We start from the raw sequence: 19,730 nt of genomic DNA on the forward strand, positions 1-19,730 counted from the left end.
ACACCAGTAAATCTGTACCTTATAACAGTATGTATCCCTCATAACTAACCGTCATCTACGCAATAAGCCCTCAACTCAAGCGCAGTACATAAGTAGATGGACACACTTGAATCAAGAACCAACACAACGCCTTCAAGACAAAGCCTCACGACCATTCTTCACATCAATCCCAGATAAATAGAAAAATGTCCATCGTTTCTTTAGCAAGCAATGACGCACCGTACGTACATCACTAGTCTGAACCTAAGCCCTCTCTAATAACCTCCAGATCTGTTCTCAACAAGGAAGAGAACTGCATCGTCTCGCCGCAGAACCCAGCTTCACCATCCCCGACCCCAATGATGCGCAGTCGTACCTCCTCTTGCTCAAGTCCTTCGAGGCAATCATGCATCACAACTGGACAGCAGCAATGACTTCGTCCACCCCACTCTGGTCCCGGTGCCCACCACCAGACCTCACTTCTTCTGGAAGCCGGATGCCAACAACAATCCCTTGAACGCCTGGAGTCACACCGTTGCGTGTTCGCGGCCGCTCAACTGACCAGCATCCGCATCCCGGCGTATTACACAGGCATCTACAGGCTAAAGCCAACGTTTAGGCTAGTTCCGTACACAGGTGCCGCCTCCATGACGCCCATGGTTGACCATCTGAGTCCAATTGCATCAAGTGTAGAAGATATCGCAGCGTTACTGAAAGTCATGGCCGGATGGAACGGCATGGATCCCAGGATGGCGCCCGAGACGCCTCTCGTGGCTAACGTCAAGGACTATCCCGCCCTAGTCGATGAGTATCGCCATGCAAGCTCCGAGCCTGGACGACCCGTCATGAAGGTAGGGCTTCTGACCGAGTCGTTCGTCGCGCCGGGTCTGTCGCCGGAAGTGCGCGACCTGGTGCGCAAGGCAGCGAGAGAAGGCTTCGAAGCCGCCGGCGCAGAGGTCGTCGACATCTCCGTCCCCATGCACTCCGAAGACCCCATCATCTGGACGGCTGCCACGCGGCCATCCATGTCTTTAGGTCTTGTTCAGGGGAAGCCATCGGGCCATCTATCGTACCTCTCGCCTCACATCAAGACGCAGTGGCCCCCAAGCCAGGACACTTACCAGCTTCTAACCCAGTCCAACCCCGCCGTCGTCAACATTCTCCTCAGCCAAGTCTTTGACACATCACATCTTCCCCCCTCCATCGAAGCCAAAGCCCACCGTAAAGCCTTCCAGCTGCGTGCCGCCTACGACGCGGCTCTTGCGCAGGTCGACGTGTTGGTCACGCCTTGTGCGCCTACCGTCTCCATGCCGCATCCTGACCCGGGTACGTCGATACTGGAGAGGCTGAAGCCTGCTATTGAGCTGACGAGCAATACTTGCCCGTTCAATATTACGGGGCACCCGGCGATGAATGTGCCGTTTGGGGAGATGCTGCTGACGGAGAGGCCGGATGTAAAGCTGCTAGTAGGAATGCAGGTTGTTGGTAAGAGGTGGGAGGATGAGATGGTAATGAAGGCGGCAATAGTTTTTGAAGTTGGACAGAAGAGGCTAGCAAATGTGTAAAGTAAGGATACTGTATAGAGTATAAATGAATATTCTGATTCAGACTAGGCTATTTCCCCTGCCTCTGCACCTTGTAAGAACGCAGTGATCTGCTCATCCATCCACTCTACATCCACCGGGTTTGACCCAGCACCCGCCAAATGCCCCCAAACCGACGGAATCACCTTCAAGCTCCCTCTCTTCAGCATCTTGACCTCACGTTCGCTCGCGTCAGGGCGAAAGTACTGGTCCGTCCGGCACGGCATCAGCAACACCCGCGCTTCAATCCGCTCCAAGGCTTCGTCCAGCCCGCCGCCGTCCGTCAAAACGCCAACATCGCCATTTTGCCACATGCGCAGCTTCACGAGCAAGTTGTTCGGGTACCACCCGTCGCACCGCGGCCCCGTAGTGTCCATATCCCACGCGCGCAGGCTGTCGTAACCGAGGTTCCTGTAGAGGTGCTGGTCGAACCACTCCGCACTCGTGAGCCACGCCGAATACGCCTTGCCGAAGGCGCGGACACCCCGCGGCGCATAATCCTGAGGCTGTCCCGTGTAGTCAACGGCGTTTTCCAGCGCGGCGGACGGGCCTTCGAGAAACTGCCTGTTATGACCGCTCGTGCGCGCCGATGAGCAAATGATGACCGCATTGCGGACCATGGCCGGGTACATGACGGCCCAGTGGTAGGTAGTCTGTCCGCCCATCGAGAACCCCAGGATGACGTCTACGACATTGATTCCCAGATGGGAAAGCAGCGCATGCTGGGCGCGCACGCAGTCGCGGTAGTCGAGAGAGGCAGGGAACGAGGTGGTGTTGGAGGGGCTGGAAGACTCGCCGTTGCCGAAGAGGGCGACGACGATGATCCTGTGGTTTTGTAAAACGCCGGAAGAGAAGGTGAGGGTTGAGTGAAGGGTGCCCTTGAAGCAGGTTGGGATGAGGGCGACCTTGGGGGCGGCGCTGTTTATGTCGAGGTAGGCGAGGCGGGCGAGGGACAGGGTGGTCCCGTCGGTGAAGGTGAAGTTGGGGAGGTCAAAGTAATGGACTTGATGTTGATTTTGAGCCATCGTGGGTATATCACTATCGAGAGTTGATGAGGAAAGGTGACGCTTGTTGATGTTCGCGGTTTGAGGACAAGTCACGGTAAATGCTGAGCCGGCGGGGGACGGATATATATGTATGGAGATCGGAGGGGCCGATCTGTAAAACCATAAAAGAAGAACTCAAAAGGAAACCTTCATCAAGTATGGCGAATGAGGTAGATTATAAGCATATGTACTGCAAAGTAGAGTTTCACATATATCATTGACCGAACTGCAAACCTTCGCAGGGTCTCGCATCTAACACACCCAGCCAATTGGTTCGCCATCGGCTTGAGCGCAAGTTATACATCATTCTCTATTTTGTGTATTTTGATCCAATCGAACCGGGTACATGCGAGCCTCGGACGATGTACATGTTAGGATACATGGAGGCTTAGAATATCGCCCACAGCCCACGCCTCCCGCAGCACAACAATTTGGCCTGTGATGAGCACCATACGTCTAGGAATGAGAGAGTGAACAGTGGTTGATCTTTCTAAGATCTATTCTACACGATGGTTCGGGTTGAAATACCCGTGAGATCGGTTACGTGTCACCTTCGCGTGACTCGTGTCATTCAACGTGACCTACGAAGCAGTTCTGTTTCACAATATGGCAATAATAAGACAGATAAAGCTTGCTGCGTAGCTGACGATGGTAAAGATGATCAAGTTCCGGAAGCTCCCCTGCGACTGGTTAAAAGATTTCTCCTGCAATTGGAATACCAGTTAGTGTACTGCACAACCCGTTAGCCCAAAACTAACTACGCGGGACTCGCAATGCAGAGGCAAACTCACCTTATGCTCACCAACACATTCGCCGTCGAATAGTATCGTCCATACGACTCAATCGTGCACAGCTGTCCGATACACACCGGTGCCAGGCTCACATTGCCGCCACTGAAGAAGCCGAACACCACCGCGAAGGCGATAAGCAGGGCAGGACTCGATCCCGACGTGAGCCAAAGACAGGCAAGGGACATGCCGCACCCGAGGATCGTAGCGATGAGCATGTTGAACCGCCCCAGTCGGTCGGACAGGTATCCCGGCACCCAGCGGCCCGGCACAGCACCCGCATTGATGAGCGCAAGGAGCATGTACTAGAAGGCCTACGATTGCCCATGGCCAAGCGCGTACAAGGTCAGGTAGGACAGAGGCACGAAGAGGCCCCATTCCATGAAGAAGGCTCCCATGGCCGTCAAGCACAGCGCCGGGTTCCGCAGGATCATCGGGTCCGGGAGCGCCCGCGCCATGTACAGCGGCTTCGGCGGGAATACCACGCCCCCGGCCAATCCACCTAACAATGCAATGCCCATTGCCAACCCTCTCCATCAGTGACAATACCAATTGGCGTCCCTATTGTGGAGGAGGAGGACGAGGAAGTCTCTGGGACCCTGACAAGCTCGGAAACACCTATCCGGATGAGTGTATAAAATATCACGCGTTATCGATATGCAGCCAATTTTCTTTGCCTTTCGATGGCGTTTAAAAAAGAGGTTAATCATGGCGTGCTAGTGTTGACAACTCCCAAGCCGGAGTTCACGGGGGAGGCCACATAGTCACAGTCCGGGGACAGCATGATCAAGGTATCAAGCCGACTGACTTTCCGGGACTTGTCGGCATGGACCTACTGAACTTTCCCATCTGGAACTAAATTGTAGCGGCCGACCAGGGCCGGGGCGGAGAGCCCGAAGGCCTATGCAACCCTCCGGTCGGGTCGCCCGCCATCGAGTCGGCCGCATCCTCTCGGGTTGCCGCCTCATCTTACTAGTCGTCCCTTTATACATCTCTTAAAATATTGAAGAGCACCCAAAATCAGATCATTAGCTACCAAGCAAGCATTTATTAAGAGTTTCACAAGTCCTAACACTACTTCTTCTCGTACAACCACAACTCATCACAGTCTCCCTACTTTGGGGTTAAAACACACCCACACCGAGACTACACCATGGCTCCCAACGGCAACGCCTTCGTCATAAACCCCTCCGCTCCGGAGCCACCCACGCAGTACGCCCATGCCCGCCTCGCCCCCGCCGGCTCCCACCGCACCATCTACATCTCGGGCATCGCTTGCGTGCACCTTGCTACGGGTGAGTGGCCGGGCGCAAAAGACAACGGCGACGGCACATACGAGCTTGACGTGCGGGTGCAGACTGCAGCGGTGCTGTCCAACATTGACCTCATCATCCGTAAGGCAACAGGCGGCAAGGGCAGCGTCAAGAACCTGATTGATAGTGTTGTATACGTGGTGGACATGAAGGGGGACTACCAGGGCATAAACGAGGAGTGAAACAAGGTATTCACCACGCGGGCCGAGGCACCGGCGAGGGCGACGATTGGAGTCAAGGAGCTGCCGGATCCAAGGATGTTGGTGGAGATTAAGGGTGTTGCTGTTGTTGAGGATGTAAAGGAGATAGCCGTCAATCAATACCATGGAAAGAACAATCTTGTCAGAACTACCTAAGCTCAATCTGTGAAGTTTGGTGTCGTAAAATGATGATCGTGCCAACTGCCAAACAAGCTATGCACGAGATTGAACGATCCGTATCGTCTTGAAGTAAGTGTCCACAATCAAACAGGCCAGAGATCAGTCGGCTGTCAGTCAACAAAGGCACTTGCATCTCCATGTCTATACGAGTTAGCGGTCAGAAAGCGTCTTCATGCACGTTGATATGTGAGTATATTGACCGGCGGTCAGCCCGACTCATAACGATCCGTTGATCGACAGGCGCGCTCCGCATCTTTCAACGAATAGAGCGAGTTAACTGCACTCTAGAATAAACTAGCTTCCTCACAATGGAGTAGTTTAACAGCCATGTAAGGGGATAAGTCTAAGCTCGAAGTGACCAGGTGAGGACGGTATATGTTAATACAATTCACATTATTCATATTCCAGATCATTATTACACCGCGTCTTTACACATTGATTATGAGAAGTACAGTAGACTCACGAACAACCGCTCGGGCATTCATAATACTTGGCTCCTCACTGCTATGATCATGCTTGCAAGTCAATCTCCGTATACCGAGTTACAATCTCCTCAATCATCCTCCTGATATTCTTGGCCGCCGAGAACTTTACGCTCTATGTATCAAACGGCTCGATCGCAAGCTGCAGCGTCTCGATCGCTTTGCTCTCCCTCAACACTACCGCCAGATTCTCCAGCCTTGCCGTCGTTGCATAGGTCAGCGACAGCGTCGACGTGAAGAGCGCCAGCAGCTTCAACCAGTTGTACGCAAACCGCTGCTGTCGGTGCATCATAATGGCTTCTCGAATTGCTTTGCCGGCGGCATCACCCAGCGTCTCGACGCGGGCCTGGTCGAGTGTCGGGAACAGCGGCGACGGGCGGTACAGCATAGCGACCTGCATGTAGTAGTTGAAGTAATACCAGTTACTGCTGAGATGGGGCACCTGCGGGTGCGTGTCGGGCAAAGGGAAAGGCATGCTGTGGCGCCAGTCGAGGAGTTCGCGGTGGAGGGAGTAGATGATGGCTTCGCGCTCAGAGATGGACATGTTGGCGTTGCGTTTGTTGGAGTAGACGGATTTGACAATCTTGCTGGACAGTTGGCGCAGGCGGAGCAGGTAGAAGGGGACTGCCATGGTGGAGGGCCGAAGGGGGTTACGCTGGCGAATGCCCGTAGCATCGATGTCTTCGTCGTCGGCGTCGGCAAAGGGCTGTCTATATTAGCTGCAGTTCGGGTGATGTCTTCTGTGCAACCAACCTCGACGTCTATGTCATCGTCGTGTAAGGCAAAAGGTCGTCCGAGAGCTGTTAGTTGATACGACCCTTAGGATAGATTAGCCTAAGAGCAAGCTGACAGTTGGGCTTGCTATAGCTTACCGATCCATCATGTACACTGAGTAAAAGACACACTTCCGATGCTCGGCAACATCGACAGGAAGCGCGTCATACGAGGAGAATGTGTGCAGGCCCATGCCGACAGATAAACTTGCAGCAAGGCCTACAAGAAACCAGGTATCTAGAGGTAGGCCTAACAGGCCACTGCCACATACCAAGCCGCCAGCTAGGTTCATTTTGTAAAGCCCCTACGCATTCTCTAGGGCGGCGCGAGGCGACTTAAAGGGACCTTGAAAGTGACCTTGGACGATCGACCGCCAATGCAGATGGTAACTGAGGTGATTAAGCCGGCTTCACTTACCAGTCTTGCATTTTGAATGCAAACCAAACGCCCTAGCTAAAATTCGCCTGTGGCCTGGCCATCATCACTACTTTAGCTATCAACAGCCTGTCTACATCACATGTCAGCCTCGGCAGTCCATACTAAGACAACAGGCCGAGGCCGGATTGTAATAGAGGTGCGCCTTCACCTTCGAAAGGCCCGCGTTTGGGTCTCGTCACTCGAAAGAATGCGGCTGTCGTCATGAGTCGGTACTTTGGTTTTCTTATGAGATGACTAGCAACCTAGTAAATAGGTATGTGATGAGTTCCTGTGGTCATGGAGATGGATGGGATGGGCTGACTGAGAAACTGGGGAAAGTGGCCCAACGCAAAGTCAAAGCGATCTACACGTCTTCGAAACCTCACAAATTTGAATGCAGTGTTGGTTTTCAAACTGGCCAAAAATGTCATGCATGCCACTTTAGCAATAAAGCCCTGGGGCAAGGCGGCAAAGTCATTGCGTCGCTGTGTTGTGCCAGCCTTTGGCGTACTGTGTGCGCCAAAGTAAGTTATATACAAGCCAAAAGTGGCTGGCTTTGTTTTCGGTTTCCTTTTGAAAGATTTATATAGTCAGGGAGAGAGAGGCGAGGGGCATGCAGTGGTCCATAAAAGACACATCTGCCGCCCTAGCCAGCACTAGACAAGGCTTAATACTAAAACCACAAAGCCCATTAATTATTGATAGTATTTTATAATAGTCCCCAATCCTAAGATGGTTGATATTACACAATACACTAAATACTACAGCAAAATGCATATTCGTTTCCTACGTAAGCCTGTAACCTGTTCGGCTCAGTTCTCTTTCAATGATGCCACCAGCTTGGCTCAAGTTTCCAACAGTTCTAGCTGCCTCTACGAGATGCGATGCAGCATCAAAATCCGAAGAGCATTCGTGCTCCACAGCTGGTCGACGTAGGCTGCTTGTTTCCGAATAAAGGACTGGACACGGCTGGCAACCACAAGACCAGAAGCCGTATGTTACGGTCAGATACGGGTCGTAATACCGTATCCATGCATGCCAGTGCATATTGGAAGGGCACTGACTGTCAAGTGCTAGGGTTCTCTTGTCTGATGGCAAGATATTCTAATAGTGTGCTCAGGATTCTCTTGTCGCTGTCTCGGAGTTCACCGTCGTATCGAAGCGAGCAGGGTAATATGTGTAAACATGACATGGCTTCGTGATCTGGCCGTGGAATCATAACGGCCCAAAAAGTTGTTTTGACCCTGGGCATACTTAAGTCACGACACTGTATCGTTTTCCCTGTTCCTTAAGGAACAATCTTGCCTCTAGTTAAGAATATTGCTCCGTCAAGTGTTTTCCCCGTTTTGTTTTTTTGGAAATTTAAACGCAACAAGATCTGACAGAACACTCACTCAGTACTTGAAATCCCCGCCACTCGAGCATGTAATATAGAAAGCGCACTCCCGCGTAGGTCATTGCTGTCGCCATGCGATAGTTCTTTCCCACCGCAGCGTACTATACCGGGCGGACCCTGGAAGCCCAGAGGTCCTTGATGGTGACCCCGCCTGTGAACGGGTCTCGGTGGTGTGGGATGGGGTGCGAGCCACTCGAGCATCGCCAGGCGACGACGAACTGGTTCGAGAGCAGAATGCCGCATGCCATGTCGAATGCAGGGCTCAAAAGAGGTACTTGGTCCGCAAGACGTTGGAGGAGGTTAAGGTGACCCTTGAAGGCGGCTGGCACGAGTATGCTATCTTTCTCGGGCGGCAAGAAGCTGCGAAACAGTCAGGTTAGCTGACGTAGTCAGGTCGGTTGGGTGAATTAGGCGGCGCGCGATGTCGAGACGAAGGATGGAGGGAGCTCGGGAGAGGGGCGAAGACGGCTTCATAGGCAACGCGGTCGGGCTGACCATGGCCTTTGCCTTTTCTTTTTCCCTTTAGGAGGGCGAGTGCTGTTGCTAGTCGTTAAGTATTAGTAATTTCAAGTGCTCCTTTTGCAAAATTGACTTCTTGTACTGTTGGCAATGTTTTTGTGATGCGTCGAGGAGCCTGAGGATAAATGTATATGTAGGTATGTTTTATAGCACGTTGACACCACTATCGCCAGGTCTTCATGATAGCCGGATGATTTTGTCTTATTGTGCTGTTAACTCATTATCTTCTTTTACTTCTTTGCCCCCCTTTCCCCCTATTCTCTCACCTTTTGACTTTATTTGTAAGTTGACTTTTTTGTTTTCTTGCCCTACTGCAGGCAGTTGCGTGTTTTTGTCTTTCCTTGGCGGAGAAGAGAAACAATATCACGGATGATGCTTCCTGTTCTAACGTAATGTTTGAGTGGCAATAGACAATGGCACTGCTGAACTGGCGTCAAGGTCATTGACCTTCGTTTAAGCCGGCACCAACAGAGCTTCACGACTACTGAGGCTGAACAAGGACCAGAGTAAAGACGTCACCCGGCCTAATGTGTCTCGTGGTGGTAACTATGCCATTATCCGTCCTCTTATAAACGACCAGGCTCACGTCCTTGTCGCCGGGGAACATGGCCGTCACGCCGTCGCCGAGAGGGTTAGAGATGGAGCGGCGCAGATATCACGGGACCCCGTTGCCGCCCTTGCCGCGCGCCTCGGCCGTGGCGGTGACGCATTGGCGGAGGAGGATGATGATCGAGGCCACATCGAAGCCCTTTCGGCCCAGGCGCGCGGCGAGGACGCTCAGTGCCAGGAGGCCGACCTCGGTCGCGAGAGCCATGGTGAGGGCCTCGAGTTCTGACTCGGACCAAGAAGTAGCGGATGACATGTCTTATCTTGATTTCACGACAAACGTGTCAACCTATAGTCCGGGGGGTTTTTTTGGGTATGGAATGGCAGGTAAATAATGCTTACGATGGGTTTGATAACATTGTGGTCGGTCAGTCAGTACCTTGACTCCTCGAGACTGTGGTGCTTATGAGGTATTTTTGTTGTTATTGGAAAAGCCTCGAGGTACCAAAGCCAATGGTGTGTTGGTTGATTGGGGTGTAATACCTAGATAGGTAGATGGGTGTGACGTTCGTCCTTGTGGGGGAGATGCATAAGTAGGTAAATAGGGTTGATCTGAGAATATACCTGTACGGAGTTTTGCTGGTTCTGTCGCGAGCATCACGGAGGCGTGCAGAGGATTCCTCGACCATTGCCGCATTTTGCCGTGTTGCAACACTGGTTCATCTGGTTAATGGCAGCGCTGATCTCTGCAAGGCCGGTCGACCATTCGCGCGCCAAATTTGGAACCGCGTTCATGATATGCTGCTTGGGGTTATTCGCTTGTCTCAAGCAGGGTTAAGAGGTTACTTATTGACACACAAACTCGCAACGCCATTAAATACTGAGATGACCGGGCAGTCAGCTATCTAAGCCGCAAAGAATTAGGGAATTAATTTCCTTGAATATTGAGAAGCCACGAAACTCTTATATTCTTCTAAAAAACAAAATAGAGCCTTTAACCCGAAACCGAAGTCAATTTCTTTGATCCGCACTGAACGGTGTCACAGGAACGTTCATAAATGTCCCAGATTTCGTATCAGACATCCAATCACCATCTGGTGAGATAGGCAACGCAAGGTATCTTAGCTAGCAGTCCTGTCTAGGTCACCGAAATTGCGGTTCCTTCTGAGCTTTGACTGCTCTCTCCAAGCGATGTTGAACAGAGCTACAAGCCTTGAGGTCCTACTTGAAACCTTGCAGAGCCCCTTGCCATTGGCTCAGAACTTGTCTTCCTCGCATTGATTATGCGACTCAGAACCCAGGAGGTGCGTTGCTAGCTAGCGACGCCTGTAACTCAAATCCAACCATCTCCGTAACAGCCCATTCAGAAGGTGGAATAATGCTACCATGCATGACTGCAATGAAGGTGTAAATGAAGACGCCATCTTTAGGCCTGTCTCGGTTTGTGAGCTGCGTCCCAGACTATTATCCCGAAGCAAAAGTGACAGGCCGTGCCGACCTCGATACTCTTCCTGCTCCCGGGGTCACCGACGCGAGGTGGAGCTGTTTCTTCCCACCAGTCCCACCAACTGTCCTGTAGGCCCAGGCGGTTCGTTGCGATGATGATGACTGCGGCAGACGGCGGCGCGGTGGACGACGAGAATGGGACTAGCGAGTACGCCGCCCCGGCCTCTGGCATCATGTCCAGGTTTGCCGGCTCCTCGAACTGGCTGTCTACTAGCGGATCTTCGCCCAAGGTAAGGCCCGAGACGGAAGACGGAGGTTGACCGACGAAGCTGTATGCCCACCCTCCAGCCCAGGTGACCGCTGGCCTGAGAGCACCTACCGAGAGCATATGGATGGATCACGATGACACGGATGGATGAGTCACGATGCTATAGATTGAAAGATAATAAGGTGATACAAATATGACTTTCAACACTTCTTCACTACAGAAGAAAGTTGGCAGCGTTGGAATATTGGGTAAAATGATCAGCGTTATAACAAGCAGGTTGCCAAGGTCCGCCCCGCAGCCCGCTTCTATTCAGCTGATGTTATCTCAGCCATGGCATCTCCACTATCGCTTCAACATTCTTCGTTTGTCGACACGACTCCCCTCACATTTCCCTGACTCGCACGCTGTATCATCGTCCTGAATCATTTGCGGGCGCTGATGTAGCGCCAGTATTCTCGCACCATCTCAGGAACAGCGTCCTTGATGGCAGCTTCGGGCTCCCATGTGGCTTCGGATGGTGGGTATCCTTGCCACTGTACTCGGAGTTGCATAATAGGCTTTCGGCCTCTCGTCTTGCGGTGTTGTAAGATCCTCTGGACCTCCCAGGTGGCGCCAGCGTCGGCAGGGTCACGACCAAGCGCCTCAGTTCTACCGCCAGGGAACTTGGCCCAGTAGTCAAGAACGGCGCTGAGTGCTTCCCGGCAAAGCTGGTGCTCGTCCTCCCAGGTGGCAGCGGTAGCAGGGTAGCCTCGCCAAAGGACGTGTAAGAGGATGGTTCCGTCATCGCGTTTCTCGTGGTCATTGATGACGTCGATCTCGTACCGGTGATGGGAGGGCTTTTCAGTGCCGTCCAACTTTTCGGTCAGCTGCGAAGGAGTCAGTCAGGAGGATTGGCCGAGGGTGACAGAGGGTAAATGAGGAAAACTAACGTTGGTGGTGGTAGCGGTAATCTGCTGGGGTTTCTGGCATTTGGCGTTGCTTTCGACTGGTTTCGCGCTTGGGCTCGCCTCTTGGGTGTCTTTGTTAGCTTCCATGGTGTGTGTGATGAGTCTGATCAGGACTCTGTCGTTTGATTTCGCAGGAGGGACTGTGTGGTGTAGGAGATTCGACTTGTAAGGGGGATTGTATCCTGTGAAGGTGAAGACTTGGGGGAAACAAAAGGGTGATGGGGGGGAGTAATAACGCCGGCCAAAGGGAAGTTGTCCAAGAAGAGACCTCCTTCCCTACGTAGGGCTGTAATTACTAGCAAAGCAAAATTCGTGTGGTATTATTGCTTCGTCGAGGGAGTAAACTCACTCAAGTAGGTGCTACAAGTGTGTAGTCTTACAAAACGCAAACCCCAATACGTTGTTCCATCACAAGCACTAGCTCTACCTTACAATCTTGTAATATTTTCTTTTGAATTCTACCAGTCACCTAGGGTCCGCCCTGCTTAGGTAGCATCTAAGTTGCCAACCTGGCTGGCAATGCGGACTAGTAGAAGTCAGCCTCGAGCCGCCTGGTTCCATCTGGGTCTGCACTCACCATAACAGGCAGGCAGGCACAGCGAGGGCAGCAGGTGCAACCTATAGGAGAGACTTAATTCGACTCAGTCGATAAAGAGAGGGCCCAGGCGGGAGACAGGGACACAGCTGTAGGGAAGGGAGGGAGAGCGGTGGTGAAGGATATAAGTGCGCCTTAGGCTAGTTAACTGAAGCAACGTCCGGACAGCCCTGTCGGTCACAGTAGAATCAAAGTTGCACAGAGTGAAAGAGTTAATAATAATGCCCTTAATAGGCTAAAAGGTAGGTATAAGTAAGGATAACTATTTAAATCTAACCTCCTTAAGCCCCTAGCTTTGCTCAAGGCCATTGAATACCTTGCTAGGCTATAGATATGCCGACTAATCCCTGCATACAGGGCCCCTAGTTCCCCCTATACACCTCCTTGGGCATTCGTCCCTAATAAAACTCGTTTATTCCGCACAACCAATTAAGGTCCGTATGAGCAAACAAGTTCCCGAACCGCGTGCCTCCATCGAGTTGAACAATCCCCAGTAACACCTATAAAACTTTGCACCGCCCAGACGCGCGACCGTATCTACAATCCGCATAGATCGTCTAGGGCTGACTATACATACCTGTCCATCAGGAGGGTGGTCTAGTAGACCTGTATAGCCTATAGATCAAAACCCGCAAGAGTTGCCGATTCCTAGTGCTACTGCAGCAAATTCGTCTGTCTTCCCTAGCTAGACCTACTACCAGCCTGGCCTCGTGAAGCAGACTTGCTGCCCTAGGTGCTTGTCTTGGCGTTCTTGCATGGAGCGAGGTTGGGATAAGGTTAAGCTAGTGGGGAGATTGGAATGGATGCTTAGGTAACTAACTAACTACACTAGTGGACAACCTCATCAGTAGCGCCGTCCGTGAACGTCGCGTGAGGAAGCCGAAGCGTCCTACGTGTCTGCCATCGCCAGAACCAAGCGACATATTACACAACTAATGCTTTCCCACTCTACTTACATGTGCCTTGACATCGGTGCGAATCTACGACTTGACTACTGCGCCCCCGTGCCCGGGCACACTGCACCCTGCCACCTCAACAGGGACAGGTGCCTAGGTACGGTACTTAGCTGAGTGTGTGCAGCAAGCACCCAAGTACCTTTTCTAGACTTAACCGTAAGGGGTGTAAAAAGCTCCATTGCAGCTGCCAAAACGGTGTTATTCCTTTGGGTTCATCGGGGTGGAGAAGATGCAGCTAGTGTAGCTTTTGCCCAAAGCGCAACGTCTTTAAGAGATGATGCAACGCCATCTTGTCAGCCGGCCGAGTTTGCGGCCTGAAAGCACCATGGAACATGGGGTGAGTGGTGTGACGATGGACATGCATGTTCTCGTGTCGGGGTTTACGATTCGTCATATGTGATGCACAGGATGTCTGCGGTGCGGATTGGTAGGCGGTGGTGGGGAGAGAGTGTCACGAGATATAAGGCATTAGTTGTTGCCTACAACCAACAGCGTCGCTTTTGTAACAGAGAGATTCTCCAAGATCCGCAAGGGCGCTATGGGGCTTACCTCATAAGGTCAGCACCCGTGCAACAGAAGAGAAGCACCACACCACCAAAGAGGCAAGGTCCAACTCCACGATCTCCCATCTGTCTGTTCACCAAGTAAGCATGGTACATCTGTACATCTGCACATGCCAGAACCGACCTGCGCGTGGCGTAGGGCGTTGAGTTTGCATGCGTCATGCATGCATGCATGCATGTGTGTGGCTGGGGCAGAGATCCACTTTCAACGCCGGGTTTGGCTGTGTTGGCCTTCAAAATGGGGAAACCATGTGGCTGGCCTGTTCCCCAGGCTCGGAGGGGTGCGCTGTTGTCTCCAATTGACGATGTACCTAGGGAGAGGAGACAACATTATTCGTACACTGTGTGTCGCTGCGACGGTCGCACACCTAAGAGGCACCACTCCAATCAGTAAATCCCATAAGCATGTTTCGATTTGACCAGCCAGATTGTCTTAAACAACAATACAAAGGAGATAAGGCAGCGCTTATGAAGCTGGACAATGTACCTGGGACCAGGAAGTCGGACGGTCCGCTTGGGGATGGAGAATGCGGGAAAAGGAAAAAGGAAACACAGGAGGGGCGAAAAGAAAAGTGCTTCCAGAGAACAAGTTCAAAATAGAGAAAGAATCGTCTATATAATGCACTAGCAATGCAAACGACCAAACAGCAGTGGTCAACAAAATTCAAATCTTCGAGGTCAGCGTGTGGCTGCCACCTCGCGCCTCTGGTATACAACTGCGAACATTTTTCTCTACAAGAGGGCCGTTATGGCCCGAATGGCGTCGCTCCGTCGTCTACAAAGATGATTCCGATAAGCCATCGACCAACCATGAGAGATCCATGGAAAGGTAGGCCCTAGTTCGCTCTCTCTCACACACTCTCTCAATCTCTCTCACTCTGTCTCTCGTGTGAGAACCTGACTCATTCTCTTCAGACGTGACAATACCCCAGTCCGGCCAGATGGCATAATCATGTCGGCAGCATCATCAGGCAATGTACCCAGCTGGGCAGCAGAGCCGACAGCGCCAGCCGGATCGCAGCATCGTGCATCATGCCCTCCGCTCTCTGGAGCCGAACCAATGGCTCAACGATGACGTAGTCAACTTCTTCATGAGGAAGCTTGTTGCCCGCAATGCAACATGTGCCATGATTACATCCACGGTGGTTCATGCAGTAGCGGAGAGTCCTCAACCGCCTCGCTGGGTTGGCGCCGTGGCCCGGAAAATGGAGGCAGTTCAGCGCTGTTTCGTACCCGTCTGCCACGACTGCCACTGGGTCCTGTTTGTCCGACATGCGTCTGGTTCGATACCAAGCTACGACTAGTTGAGAGCCAGCGGCGTCAACCCGCGCATGAGCGACTACTTCCATCGGTTCTTGCGGGCCGTGTTCCCGGACAGGGCGCCTGTGTCTCTGGTCGGTGTGTCGGTAAGTGTTCCTCTTCTCTCGACTCACCTTGGCCAGTCACCAGCGTCGACTGCGCTGCGCCTCTACTACCGAGCCTTGTTCAAGCAGGAGTCTTGATCGATGTCGACGCGGTTCTTTGTTTCTCTCTGTTGTTTCAACATGGCTACACTTCTATACATCTTGTCCCTGAACCCCCCCATCCCATATGGTGGCCATGAGGCGGAAACTTATTTCCTTACCTGAGGTGCTTTTGATCACCCAGTGATGAAGGACTCTCTTTCTACCTCTCCATGTTTCTATTCCGCACCATTTTACAGGATGGAAAAAGCACATGTGAGTGGGAAAAGAGAGAGAGAGATCCCGACATGCGTGCGTAGTTGTGACTTGAGCTCGGGGCGAAACTAAACTCACTTTCGCATTCAGGAATCCTTGGCATCTGAATTCCATGCTTTCCAGCTTTGACGAACGTTGACTGCGGTGTTGACTGCGGTTTTGACTCATTATAGCGAGGGACATCAACCATATCTGCAAGGTAAAATCACCGGAACAACGAGATCCGGAAGGATCAGTAGACACGCACCATCCGTAATCATATCGCATAAGTAACTACTAGTTTTACAACATGTATTTAGTTACATTTAAAAGTAGGTAGTTAGTTAAACAATATCAACTAAACATGACCGGGTCAACCAGAGAGAGGGAGATCAGTACCCTAATGCTATCATGTAACTCACACACCAAGCCCGTCCTCTTCTTCTCTTAGTACTTTCTTCCCTCCTCATTTCTTTTCCTTTTTTTTTTCTCCATCTTTTTCTTTTTCTCAAGCCTCACGACGCGTCGAGTTCTCCAACCGCTCTTTTCTGTGTCGTCTGGTTTCTTTCTTTCCTACACCTTTCTATCTGTTCTATCTTGTCAGCTTTGTCTGTTTGTTCTTTTCGTCCAGAGTCCTGTTCCATAAGTCTAGTGCACACTGAAATGGCTTGTTGGGGGAGAGGAGCGTTTGTGGTTGACTTGAAGACTGGCCTGCCATTCGTTTCTAGTTCCGATGTTCTTCAACAAGCGGCGCTGTCTGTTTATCTACTGTCGTTGTTCTCGTCTCGTCCTGTTCTGCCTCTTTTCTCGTTATGGATCAGTCATCCCAGACAAACAACATCCCCTGCGTCGGCGTAGTGAACGTACGTGCTATACTACAGGTGCTAGAGCCCTTTACTATTACTTACTTTTATTTTAATACTTAATGGACGAAGGCGGCCTACGGGCGCCTCTTTCTAGGACACAACATTGATTGATTGCATCATGAGCATTGCTATTGAACCTGGTGAATTTTACTCGACGAATTCGTCGCAAACCTTTACGCAGCACCGACGTTTAGTAAAAGACTTGGTCCGCTTAACGAGCTTGCGATGCAGAGGCGGTGGTTATATCTCGGGCAGATTACAAAACGGTGATTCATGTAACCGACGTTGTCCTGTCGCCTTGGTTGACATTGCAACTCGGAACAGAGAGGCACGATCACTTGGGACGACCATGCTTGATGTGCCTAATTATATGTGTCTAGGCTGAGAGGAGGATGTAGCCGGCACGGATGAGGTAACTGACGGTCTGTGTGGAGAGTGGGGGTGGGGCTTTTGCGTCGGCTGTGTACAGGGACCATGCTCGTTGTCTGACAACGAGTGTGGTCCCTGACGAGCATAAGTACTTACTTTGTACCCATACGGACTACCGTGACAGGCATCCATCTACCTAGGGGTACTTACTTACTTGATGACCTGAAGCCAGGAGGTGGGGACCTAGGTACCCCCGCCTTACCCAGTTAACTAGGTACCGAAGTACGGAGTACTACCTATCCTGTTACAACGCGGTCCGGGCAAGATGCCTGGGTATTTGTCGAGATAGGTGCAGTCGCCCTGTATAAGCCGGAATTGCTGCACTGCAATTGTGGTTCTACTTTTGTGCCCTTCATTACAGTATGTCTAGTACTTAAGAGCGAACCATCTACGCCAGCCAGCAGTCGTTCAACGTTTTGGTTGTTGGATGTGCGTGTTCGCCGCGCCACCATCCGTCATGGTTCATGCCATGTGCATCATTATATCCACCGCCCCCCGATGCGTGCGAATTCTAGGGCATGTTTCGCCATGCTCAGGATGCGAACCACCGCATGCACCCAGCAGAGATCAGAGACGGCCCGGTTAAGGGTGTGCGCAGGTGGGTGAGCGGTGTGCATGGCGGGAAAGAGAGATGCTATCGTGGTGGTGGCATACGGGCGAGCGAGAGGTTGTGATGTGTTGTGCGTGGTTTGAGAGATAGGAGAGAGGGCAGACGGTAGAAGAGAGACAGTAGACGGGATATGGGAGAGGAGGGAGACGTGTTGCACATGGCGGATGAAGTGTGCCATGGCCGGCGGGTTGGTGGTGGTGGTACCAGTCCAGTGATGTCTCTGCTTGTCCATTTGCTTGTTTCTTGTCAGTCAAGATGTCCAACGTTATGCCGCTGCCCTCGTGTGCCTCGTGACTCGAGTTTCCCGTCGCTCGCAACGCACCATCTCCGCTCATGCTTACTGTCGCTTTCGCTCGCTTCTTGTTTACGCCACTTGGTTACAACAATCCAGCCGTTACGGTACCAAGGCTCCCGTTTTGTTCTTCTACCTCCCCAAACCTCTCTACTGACCTGCTATCATCACCATGTCTGCCCCTCCGCGCAAGCGCATCAAGAACAAACAGAACGTTCAGACATCTTTCACCCTCTTACGCCAAGCTAACCCCCCTTGGCTCAACCTTGCGCCTCATCCTGTGCCAGCTTGACAATACCGGATAGGTTGCGCACGACATGGACGCGTTCCGTCGATTCCCGGAAGTCGAACCAGCGTGTGCTGCTAATTTGTATCGACTCGCGGGGTGCGTCGTCGGCTTCAAGGGCTGCGGGCGGCTCCGTCTTGGGCTTCGCGGCTTCAGTAGCAACGCACTTGGAAAGGTCCTTGAGGTACGAATCCGTTACGCGGAGCTGGAAAAATCGAACAAAGTAGCGAGCAGCAGCTATAACAATGATGCTGCGATGCCCGTGAGAGGCTTACACGTCAGCCATCCAGATCAGTTAGATATCTGAACCCTCTCTCAAACCAAACCTTCCCTCCCTCTTTGGCACTGAACTTACGTTTCGCGTGGTCCCACCCACGCGTCTGGTGCGAGGCGAACAGCTAGCGCCTCCCCGACAATCTGGGCCAGCCAGGGGTCGGAGAGAACAGGGCAGCCGTCATCAACATGGCCGATGAAGCGCTTCGCCTCGAGCACGGCGACGCGAGCCCGCGTCCTTTTACTTAACAACCGTATCCACAGGCCGCCGTCGTCGATGGAACCGAACTGGATCAGGTTGGAAATGGTGACGCGAAGTTGGAGCTTCTGGACGTCCAAGTCGACTGTCGGAGGGAAGCCGTCATTTCTCTCACGGGCAGAGTCGAGCTGTTGTTGGGGAGGTACATGGAGGAGTATGATGCGGAGAGCGGTAACGATAAAGTCAACCGTCAGGTCCTCGGTCCGTTCCGACGAGCAAACGGCCTCGGTGGCGGGCACGTAGGCGGCGGAATGCGGGGACGAGAGGAGGACGTCAGGTGCTGACTGTGGACTGCTGCTGCTGTCGGCGATGGGGGTGTTTTGGTCGAATGGGACCACTCCCGCAAACGGCTGCACCGACCTGCGGGCTCGCTTGGAAGATCGCGGACGGGGCGACGGTGGCGTTGTTGGGGCCGGGTTCGTCTCCCTTTGCTCATTGTCCTGGTGCGGTGGTACCTCTGTGCGTTGTTGGCTGATGTGGTGGCACGCATCCTCGAGCCGGTCGAGCGCAGCCCATAGACGGCCGTACTCACAACTCCCGTAGTGGCGCATGTATTCCTGCTCTGACCACAGTTCTCGTTCGGAAATGCTGCCCTGGCCACGGCCCTTGAGCAGTGTGCGCAGTGCCTTCCTGGACTCGGGGTATTGACTCCAGAAAGTGTCGTCGCTGGTTTCAATCGCGGCTTCAGAAATGGCTTTGGTAATGGCCTTTGCTGGCTTGTCCTTGACGATGAGAGGCAGTAGCTTGTCGTCTGCGGCGTGACGTATCACAACGCGCAGCCGGACAAGCTGCCCACGGCCCCATTCGCTCGCACTGGTATTCGCCAGAGCCTTGCTGAAGGTCATGCCGCTGTGCTTTTTTGATGAGAATTCTCGGCGCCAAGCTGCCTCGCTGGAGACTGAGTCAACGTACGGCGACGACATGATGCAGTCGCAAAGCAGAGCGTGTAAGTGTAAGTAGGTAGGTGAGGAAGCCTGCCCTAGTCCAACAGAGATCTCCGGACGGGAGTATCCGTATGGA

The 19,730-nt window shown here is 52.5% G+C and overlaps 11 protein-coding genes across 11 annotated transcripts; 2 read left to right on the forward strand and 9 right to left on the reverse strand.

Annotated features, from left to right (window-relative positions):
* Window positions 1-766: 766 nt before the first annotated feature.
* On the reverse strand, window positions 767-1,006 carry CH63R_14613 (uncharacterized protein; the record flags this gene model as incomplete). Its single annotated transcript, XM_018309587.1, has 1 exon — window positions 767-1,006. The coding sequence occupies one exon, from the start codon at window positions 1,004-1,006 to the stop codon at window positions 767-769; it is 240 nt and encodes a 79-aa protein (XP_018150559.1).
* A 582-nt stretch (window positions 1,007-1,588) lies between these two features.
* On the reverse strand, window positions 1,589-2,587 carry CH63R_14614 (Homoserine acetyltransferase; the record flags this gene model as incomplete). Its single annotated transcript, XM_018309588.1, has 1 exon — window positions 1,589-2,587. One exon carries the CDS (start codon window positions 2,585-2,587, stop codon window positions 1,589-1,591), a length of 999 nt encoding a protein of 332 aa, XP_018150560.1.
* Window positions 2,588-3,207: 620 nt separating this feature from the next.
* CH63R_14615 (MFS monocarboxylate transporter) lies at window positions 3,208-3,698 on the reverse strand (the record flags this gene model as incomplete). The annotated part of the gene is made up of 2 exons (XM_018309589.1): window positions 3,208-3,312; window positions 3,411-3,698. 2 exons carry the CDS (start codon window positions 3,696-3,698, stop codon window positions 3,208-3,210), a joined length of 393 nt encoding a protein of 130 aa, XP_018150561.1.
* Window positions 3,699-3,710: 12 nt separating this feature from the next.
* On the reverse strand, window positions 3,711-3,917 carry CH63R_14616 (Riboflavin transporter MCH5; the record flags this gene model as incomplete). The annotated part of the gene is made up of 1 exon (XM_018309590.1): window positions 3,711-3,917. The coding sequence occupies one exon, from the start codon at window positions 3,915-3,917 to the stop codon at window positions 3,711-3,713; it is 207 nt and encodes a 68-aa protein (XP_018150562.1).
* Window positions 3,918-4,549: 632 nt separating this feature from the next.
* On the forward strand, window positions 4,550-4,891 carry CH63R_14617 (endoribonuclease L-PSP; the record flags this gene model as incomplete). Its single annotated transcript, XM_018309591.1, has 1 exon — window positions 4,550-4,891. The coding sequence occupies one exon, from the start codon at window positions 4,550-4,552 to the stop codon at window positions 4,889-4,891; it is 342 nt and encodes a 113-aa protein (XP_018150563.1).
* Window positions 4,892-5,686: 795 nt separating this feature from the next.
* Window positions 5,687-6,773, reverse strand: CH63R_14618 (Fungal specific transcription factor; the record flags this gene model as incomplete). Its single annotated transcript, XM_018309592.1, has 4 exons — window positions 5,687-6,281; window positions 6,444-6,564; window positions 6,617-6,627; window positions 6,763-6,773. 4 exons carry the CDS (start codon window positions 6,771-6,773, stop codon window positions 5,687-5,689), a joined length of 738 nt encoding a protein of 245 aa, XP_018150564.1.
* Window positions 6,774-8,259: 1,486 nt separating this feature from the next.
* CH63R_14619 (uncharacterized protein) lies at window positions 8,260-8,656 on the reverse strand (the record flags this gene model as incomplete). The annotated part of the gene is made up of 2 exons (XM_018309593.1): window positions 8,260-8,518; window positions 8,544-8,656. 2 exons carry the CDS (start codon window positions 8,654-8,656, stop codon window positions 8,260-8,262), a joined length of 372 nt encoding a protein of 123 aa, XP_018150565.1.
* Window positions 8,657-8,802: 146 nt separating this feature from the next.
* On the forward strand, window positions 8,803-9,512 carry CH63R_14620 (uncharacterized protein; the record flags this gene model as incomplete). Its single annotated transcript, XM_018309594.1, has 2 exons — window positions 8,803-8,810; window positions 9,149-9,512. 2 exons carry the CDS (start codon window positions 8,803-8,805, stop codon window positions 9,510-9,512), a joined length of 372 nt encoding a protein of 123 aa, XP_018150566.1.
* Window positions 9,513-10,649: 1,137 nt separating this feature from the next.
* On the reverse strand, window positions 10,650-11,057 carry CH63R_14621 (uncharacterized protein; the record flags this gene model as incomplete). Its single annotated transcript, XM_018309595.1, has 1 exon — window positions 10,650-11,057. The coding sequence occupies one exon, from the start codon at window positions 11,055-11,057 to the stop codon at window positions 10,650-10,652; it is 408 nt and encodes a 135-aa protein (XP_018150567.1).
* Window positions 11,058-11,359: 302 nt separating this feature from the next.
* Window positions 11,360-11,971, reverse strand: CH63R_14622 (chromo domain-containing protein; the record flags this gene model as incomplete). Its single annotated transcript, XM_018309596.1, has 2 exons — window positions 11,360-11,803; window positions 11,867-11,971. The coding sequence occupies 2 exons, from the start codon at window positions 11,969-11,971 to the stop codon at window positions 11,360-11,362; spliced, it is 549 nt and encodes a 182-aa protein (XP_018150568.1).
* Window positions 11,972-18,152: 6,181 nt separating this feature from the next.
* On the reverse strand, window positions 18,153-19,633 carry CH63R_14623 (uncharacterized protein; the record flags this gene model as incomplete). Its single annotated transcript, XM_018309597.1, has 2 exons — window positions 18,153-18,429; window positions 18,534-19,633. 2 exons carry the CDS (start codon window positions 19,631-19,633, stop codon window positions 18,153-18,155), a joined length of 1,377 nt encoding a protein of 458 aa, XP_018150569.1.
* Between the last annotated feature and the right edge of the window lie 97 nt (window positions 19,634-19,730).

Source organism: Colletotrichum higginsianum, chromosome 12 (genome assembly GCF_001672515.1).
Source record: "Colletotrichum higginsianum IMI 349063 chromosome 12, whole genome shotgun sequence".
NCBI lineage: Eukaryota > Fungi > Ascomycota > Sordariomycetes > Glomerellales > Glomerellaceae > Colletotrichum > Colletotrichum higginsianum.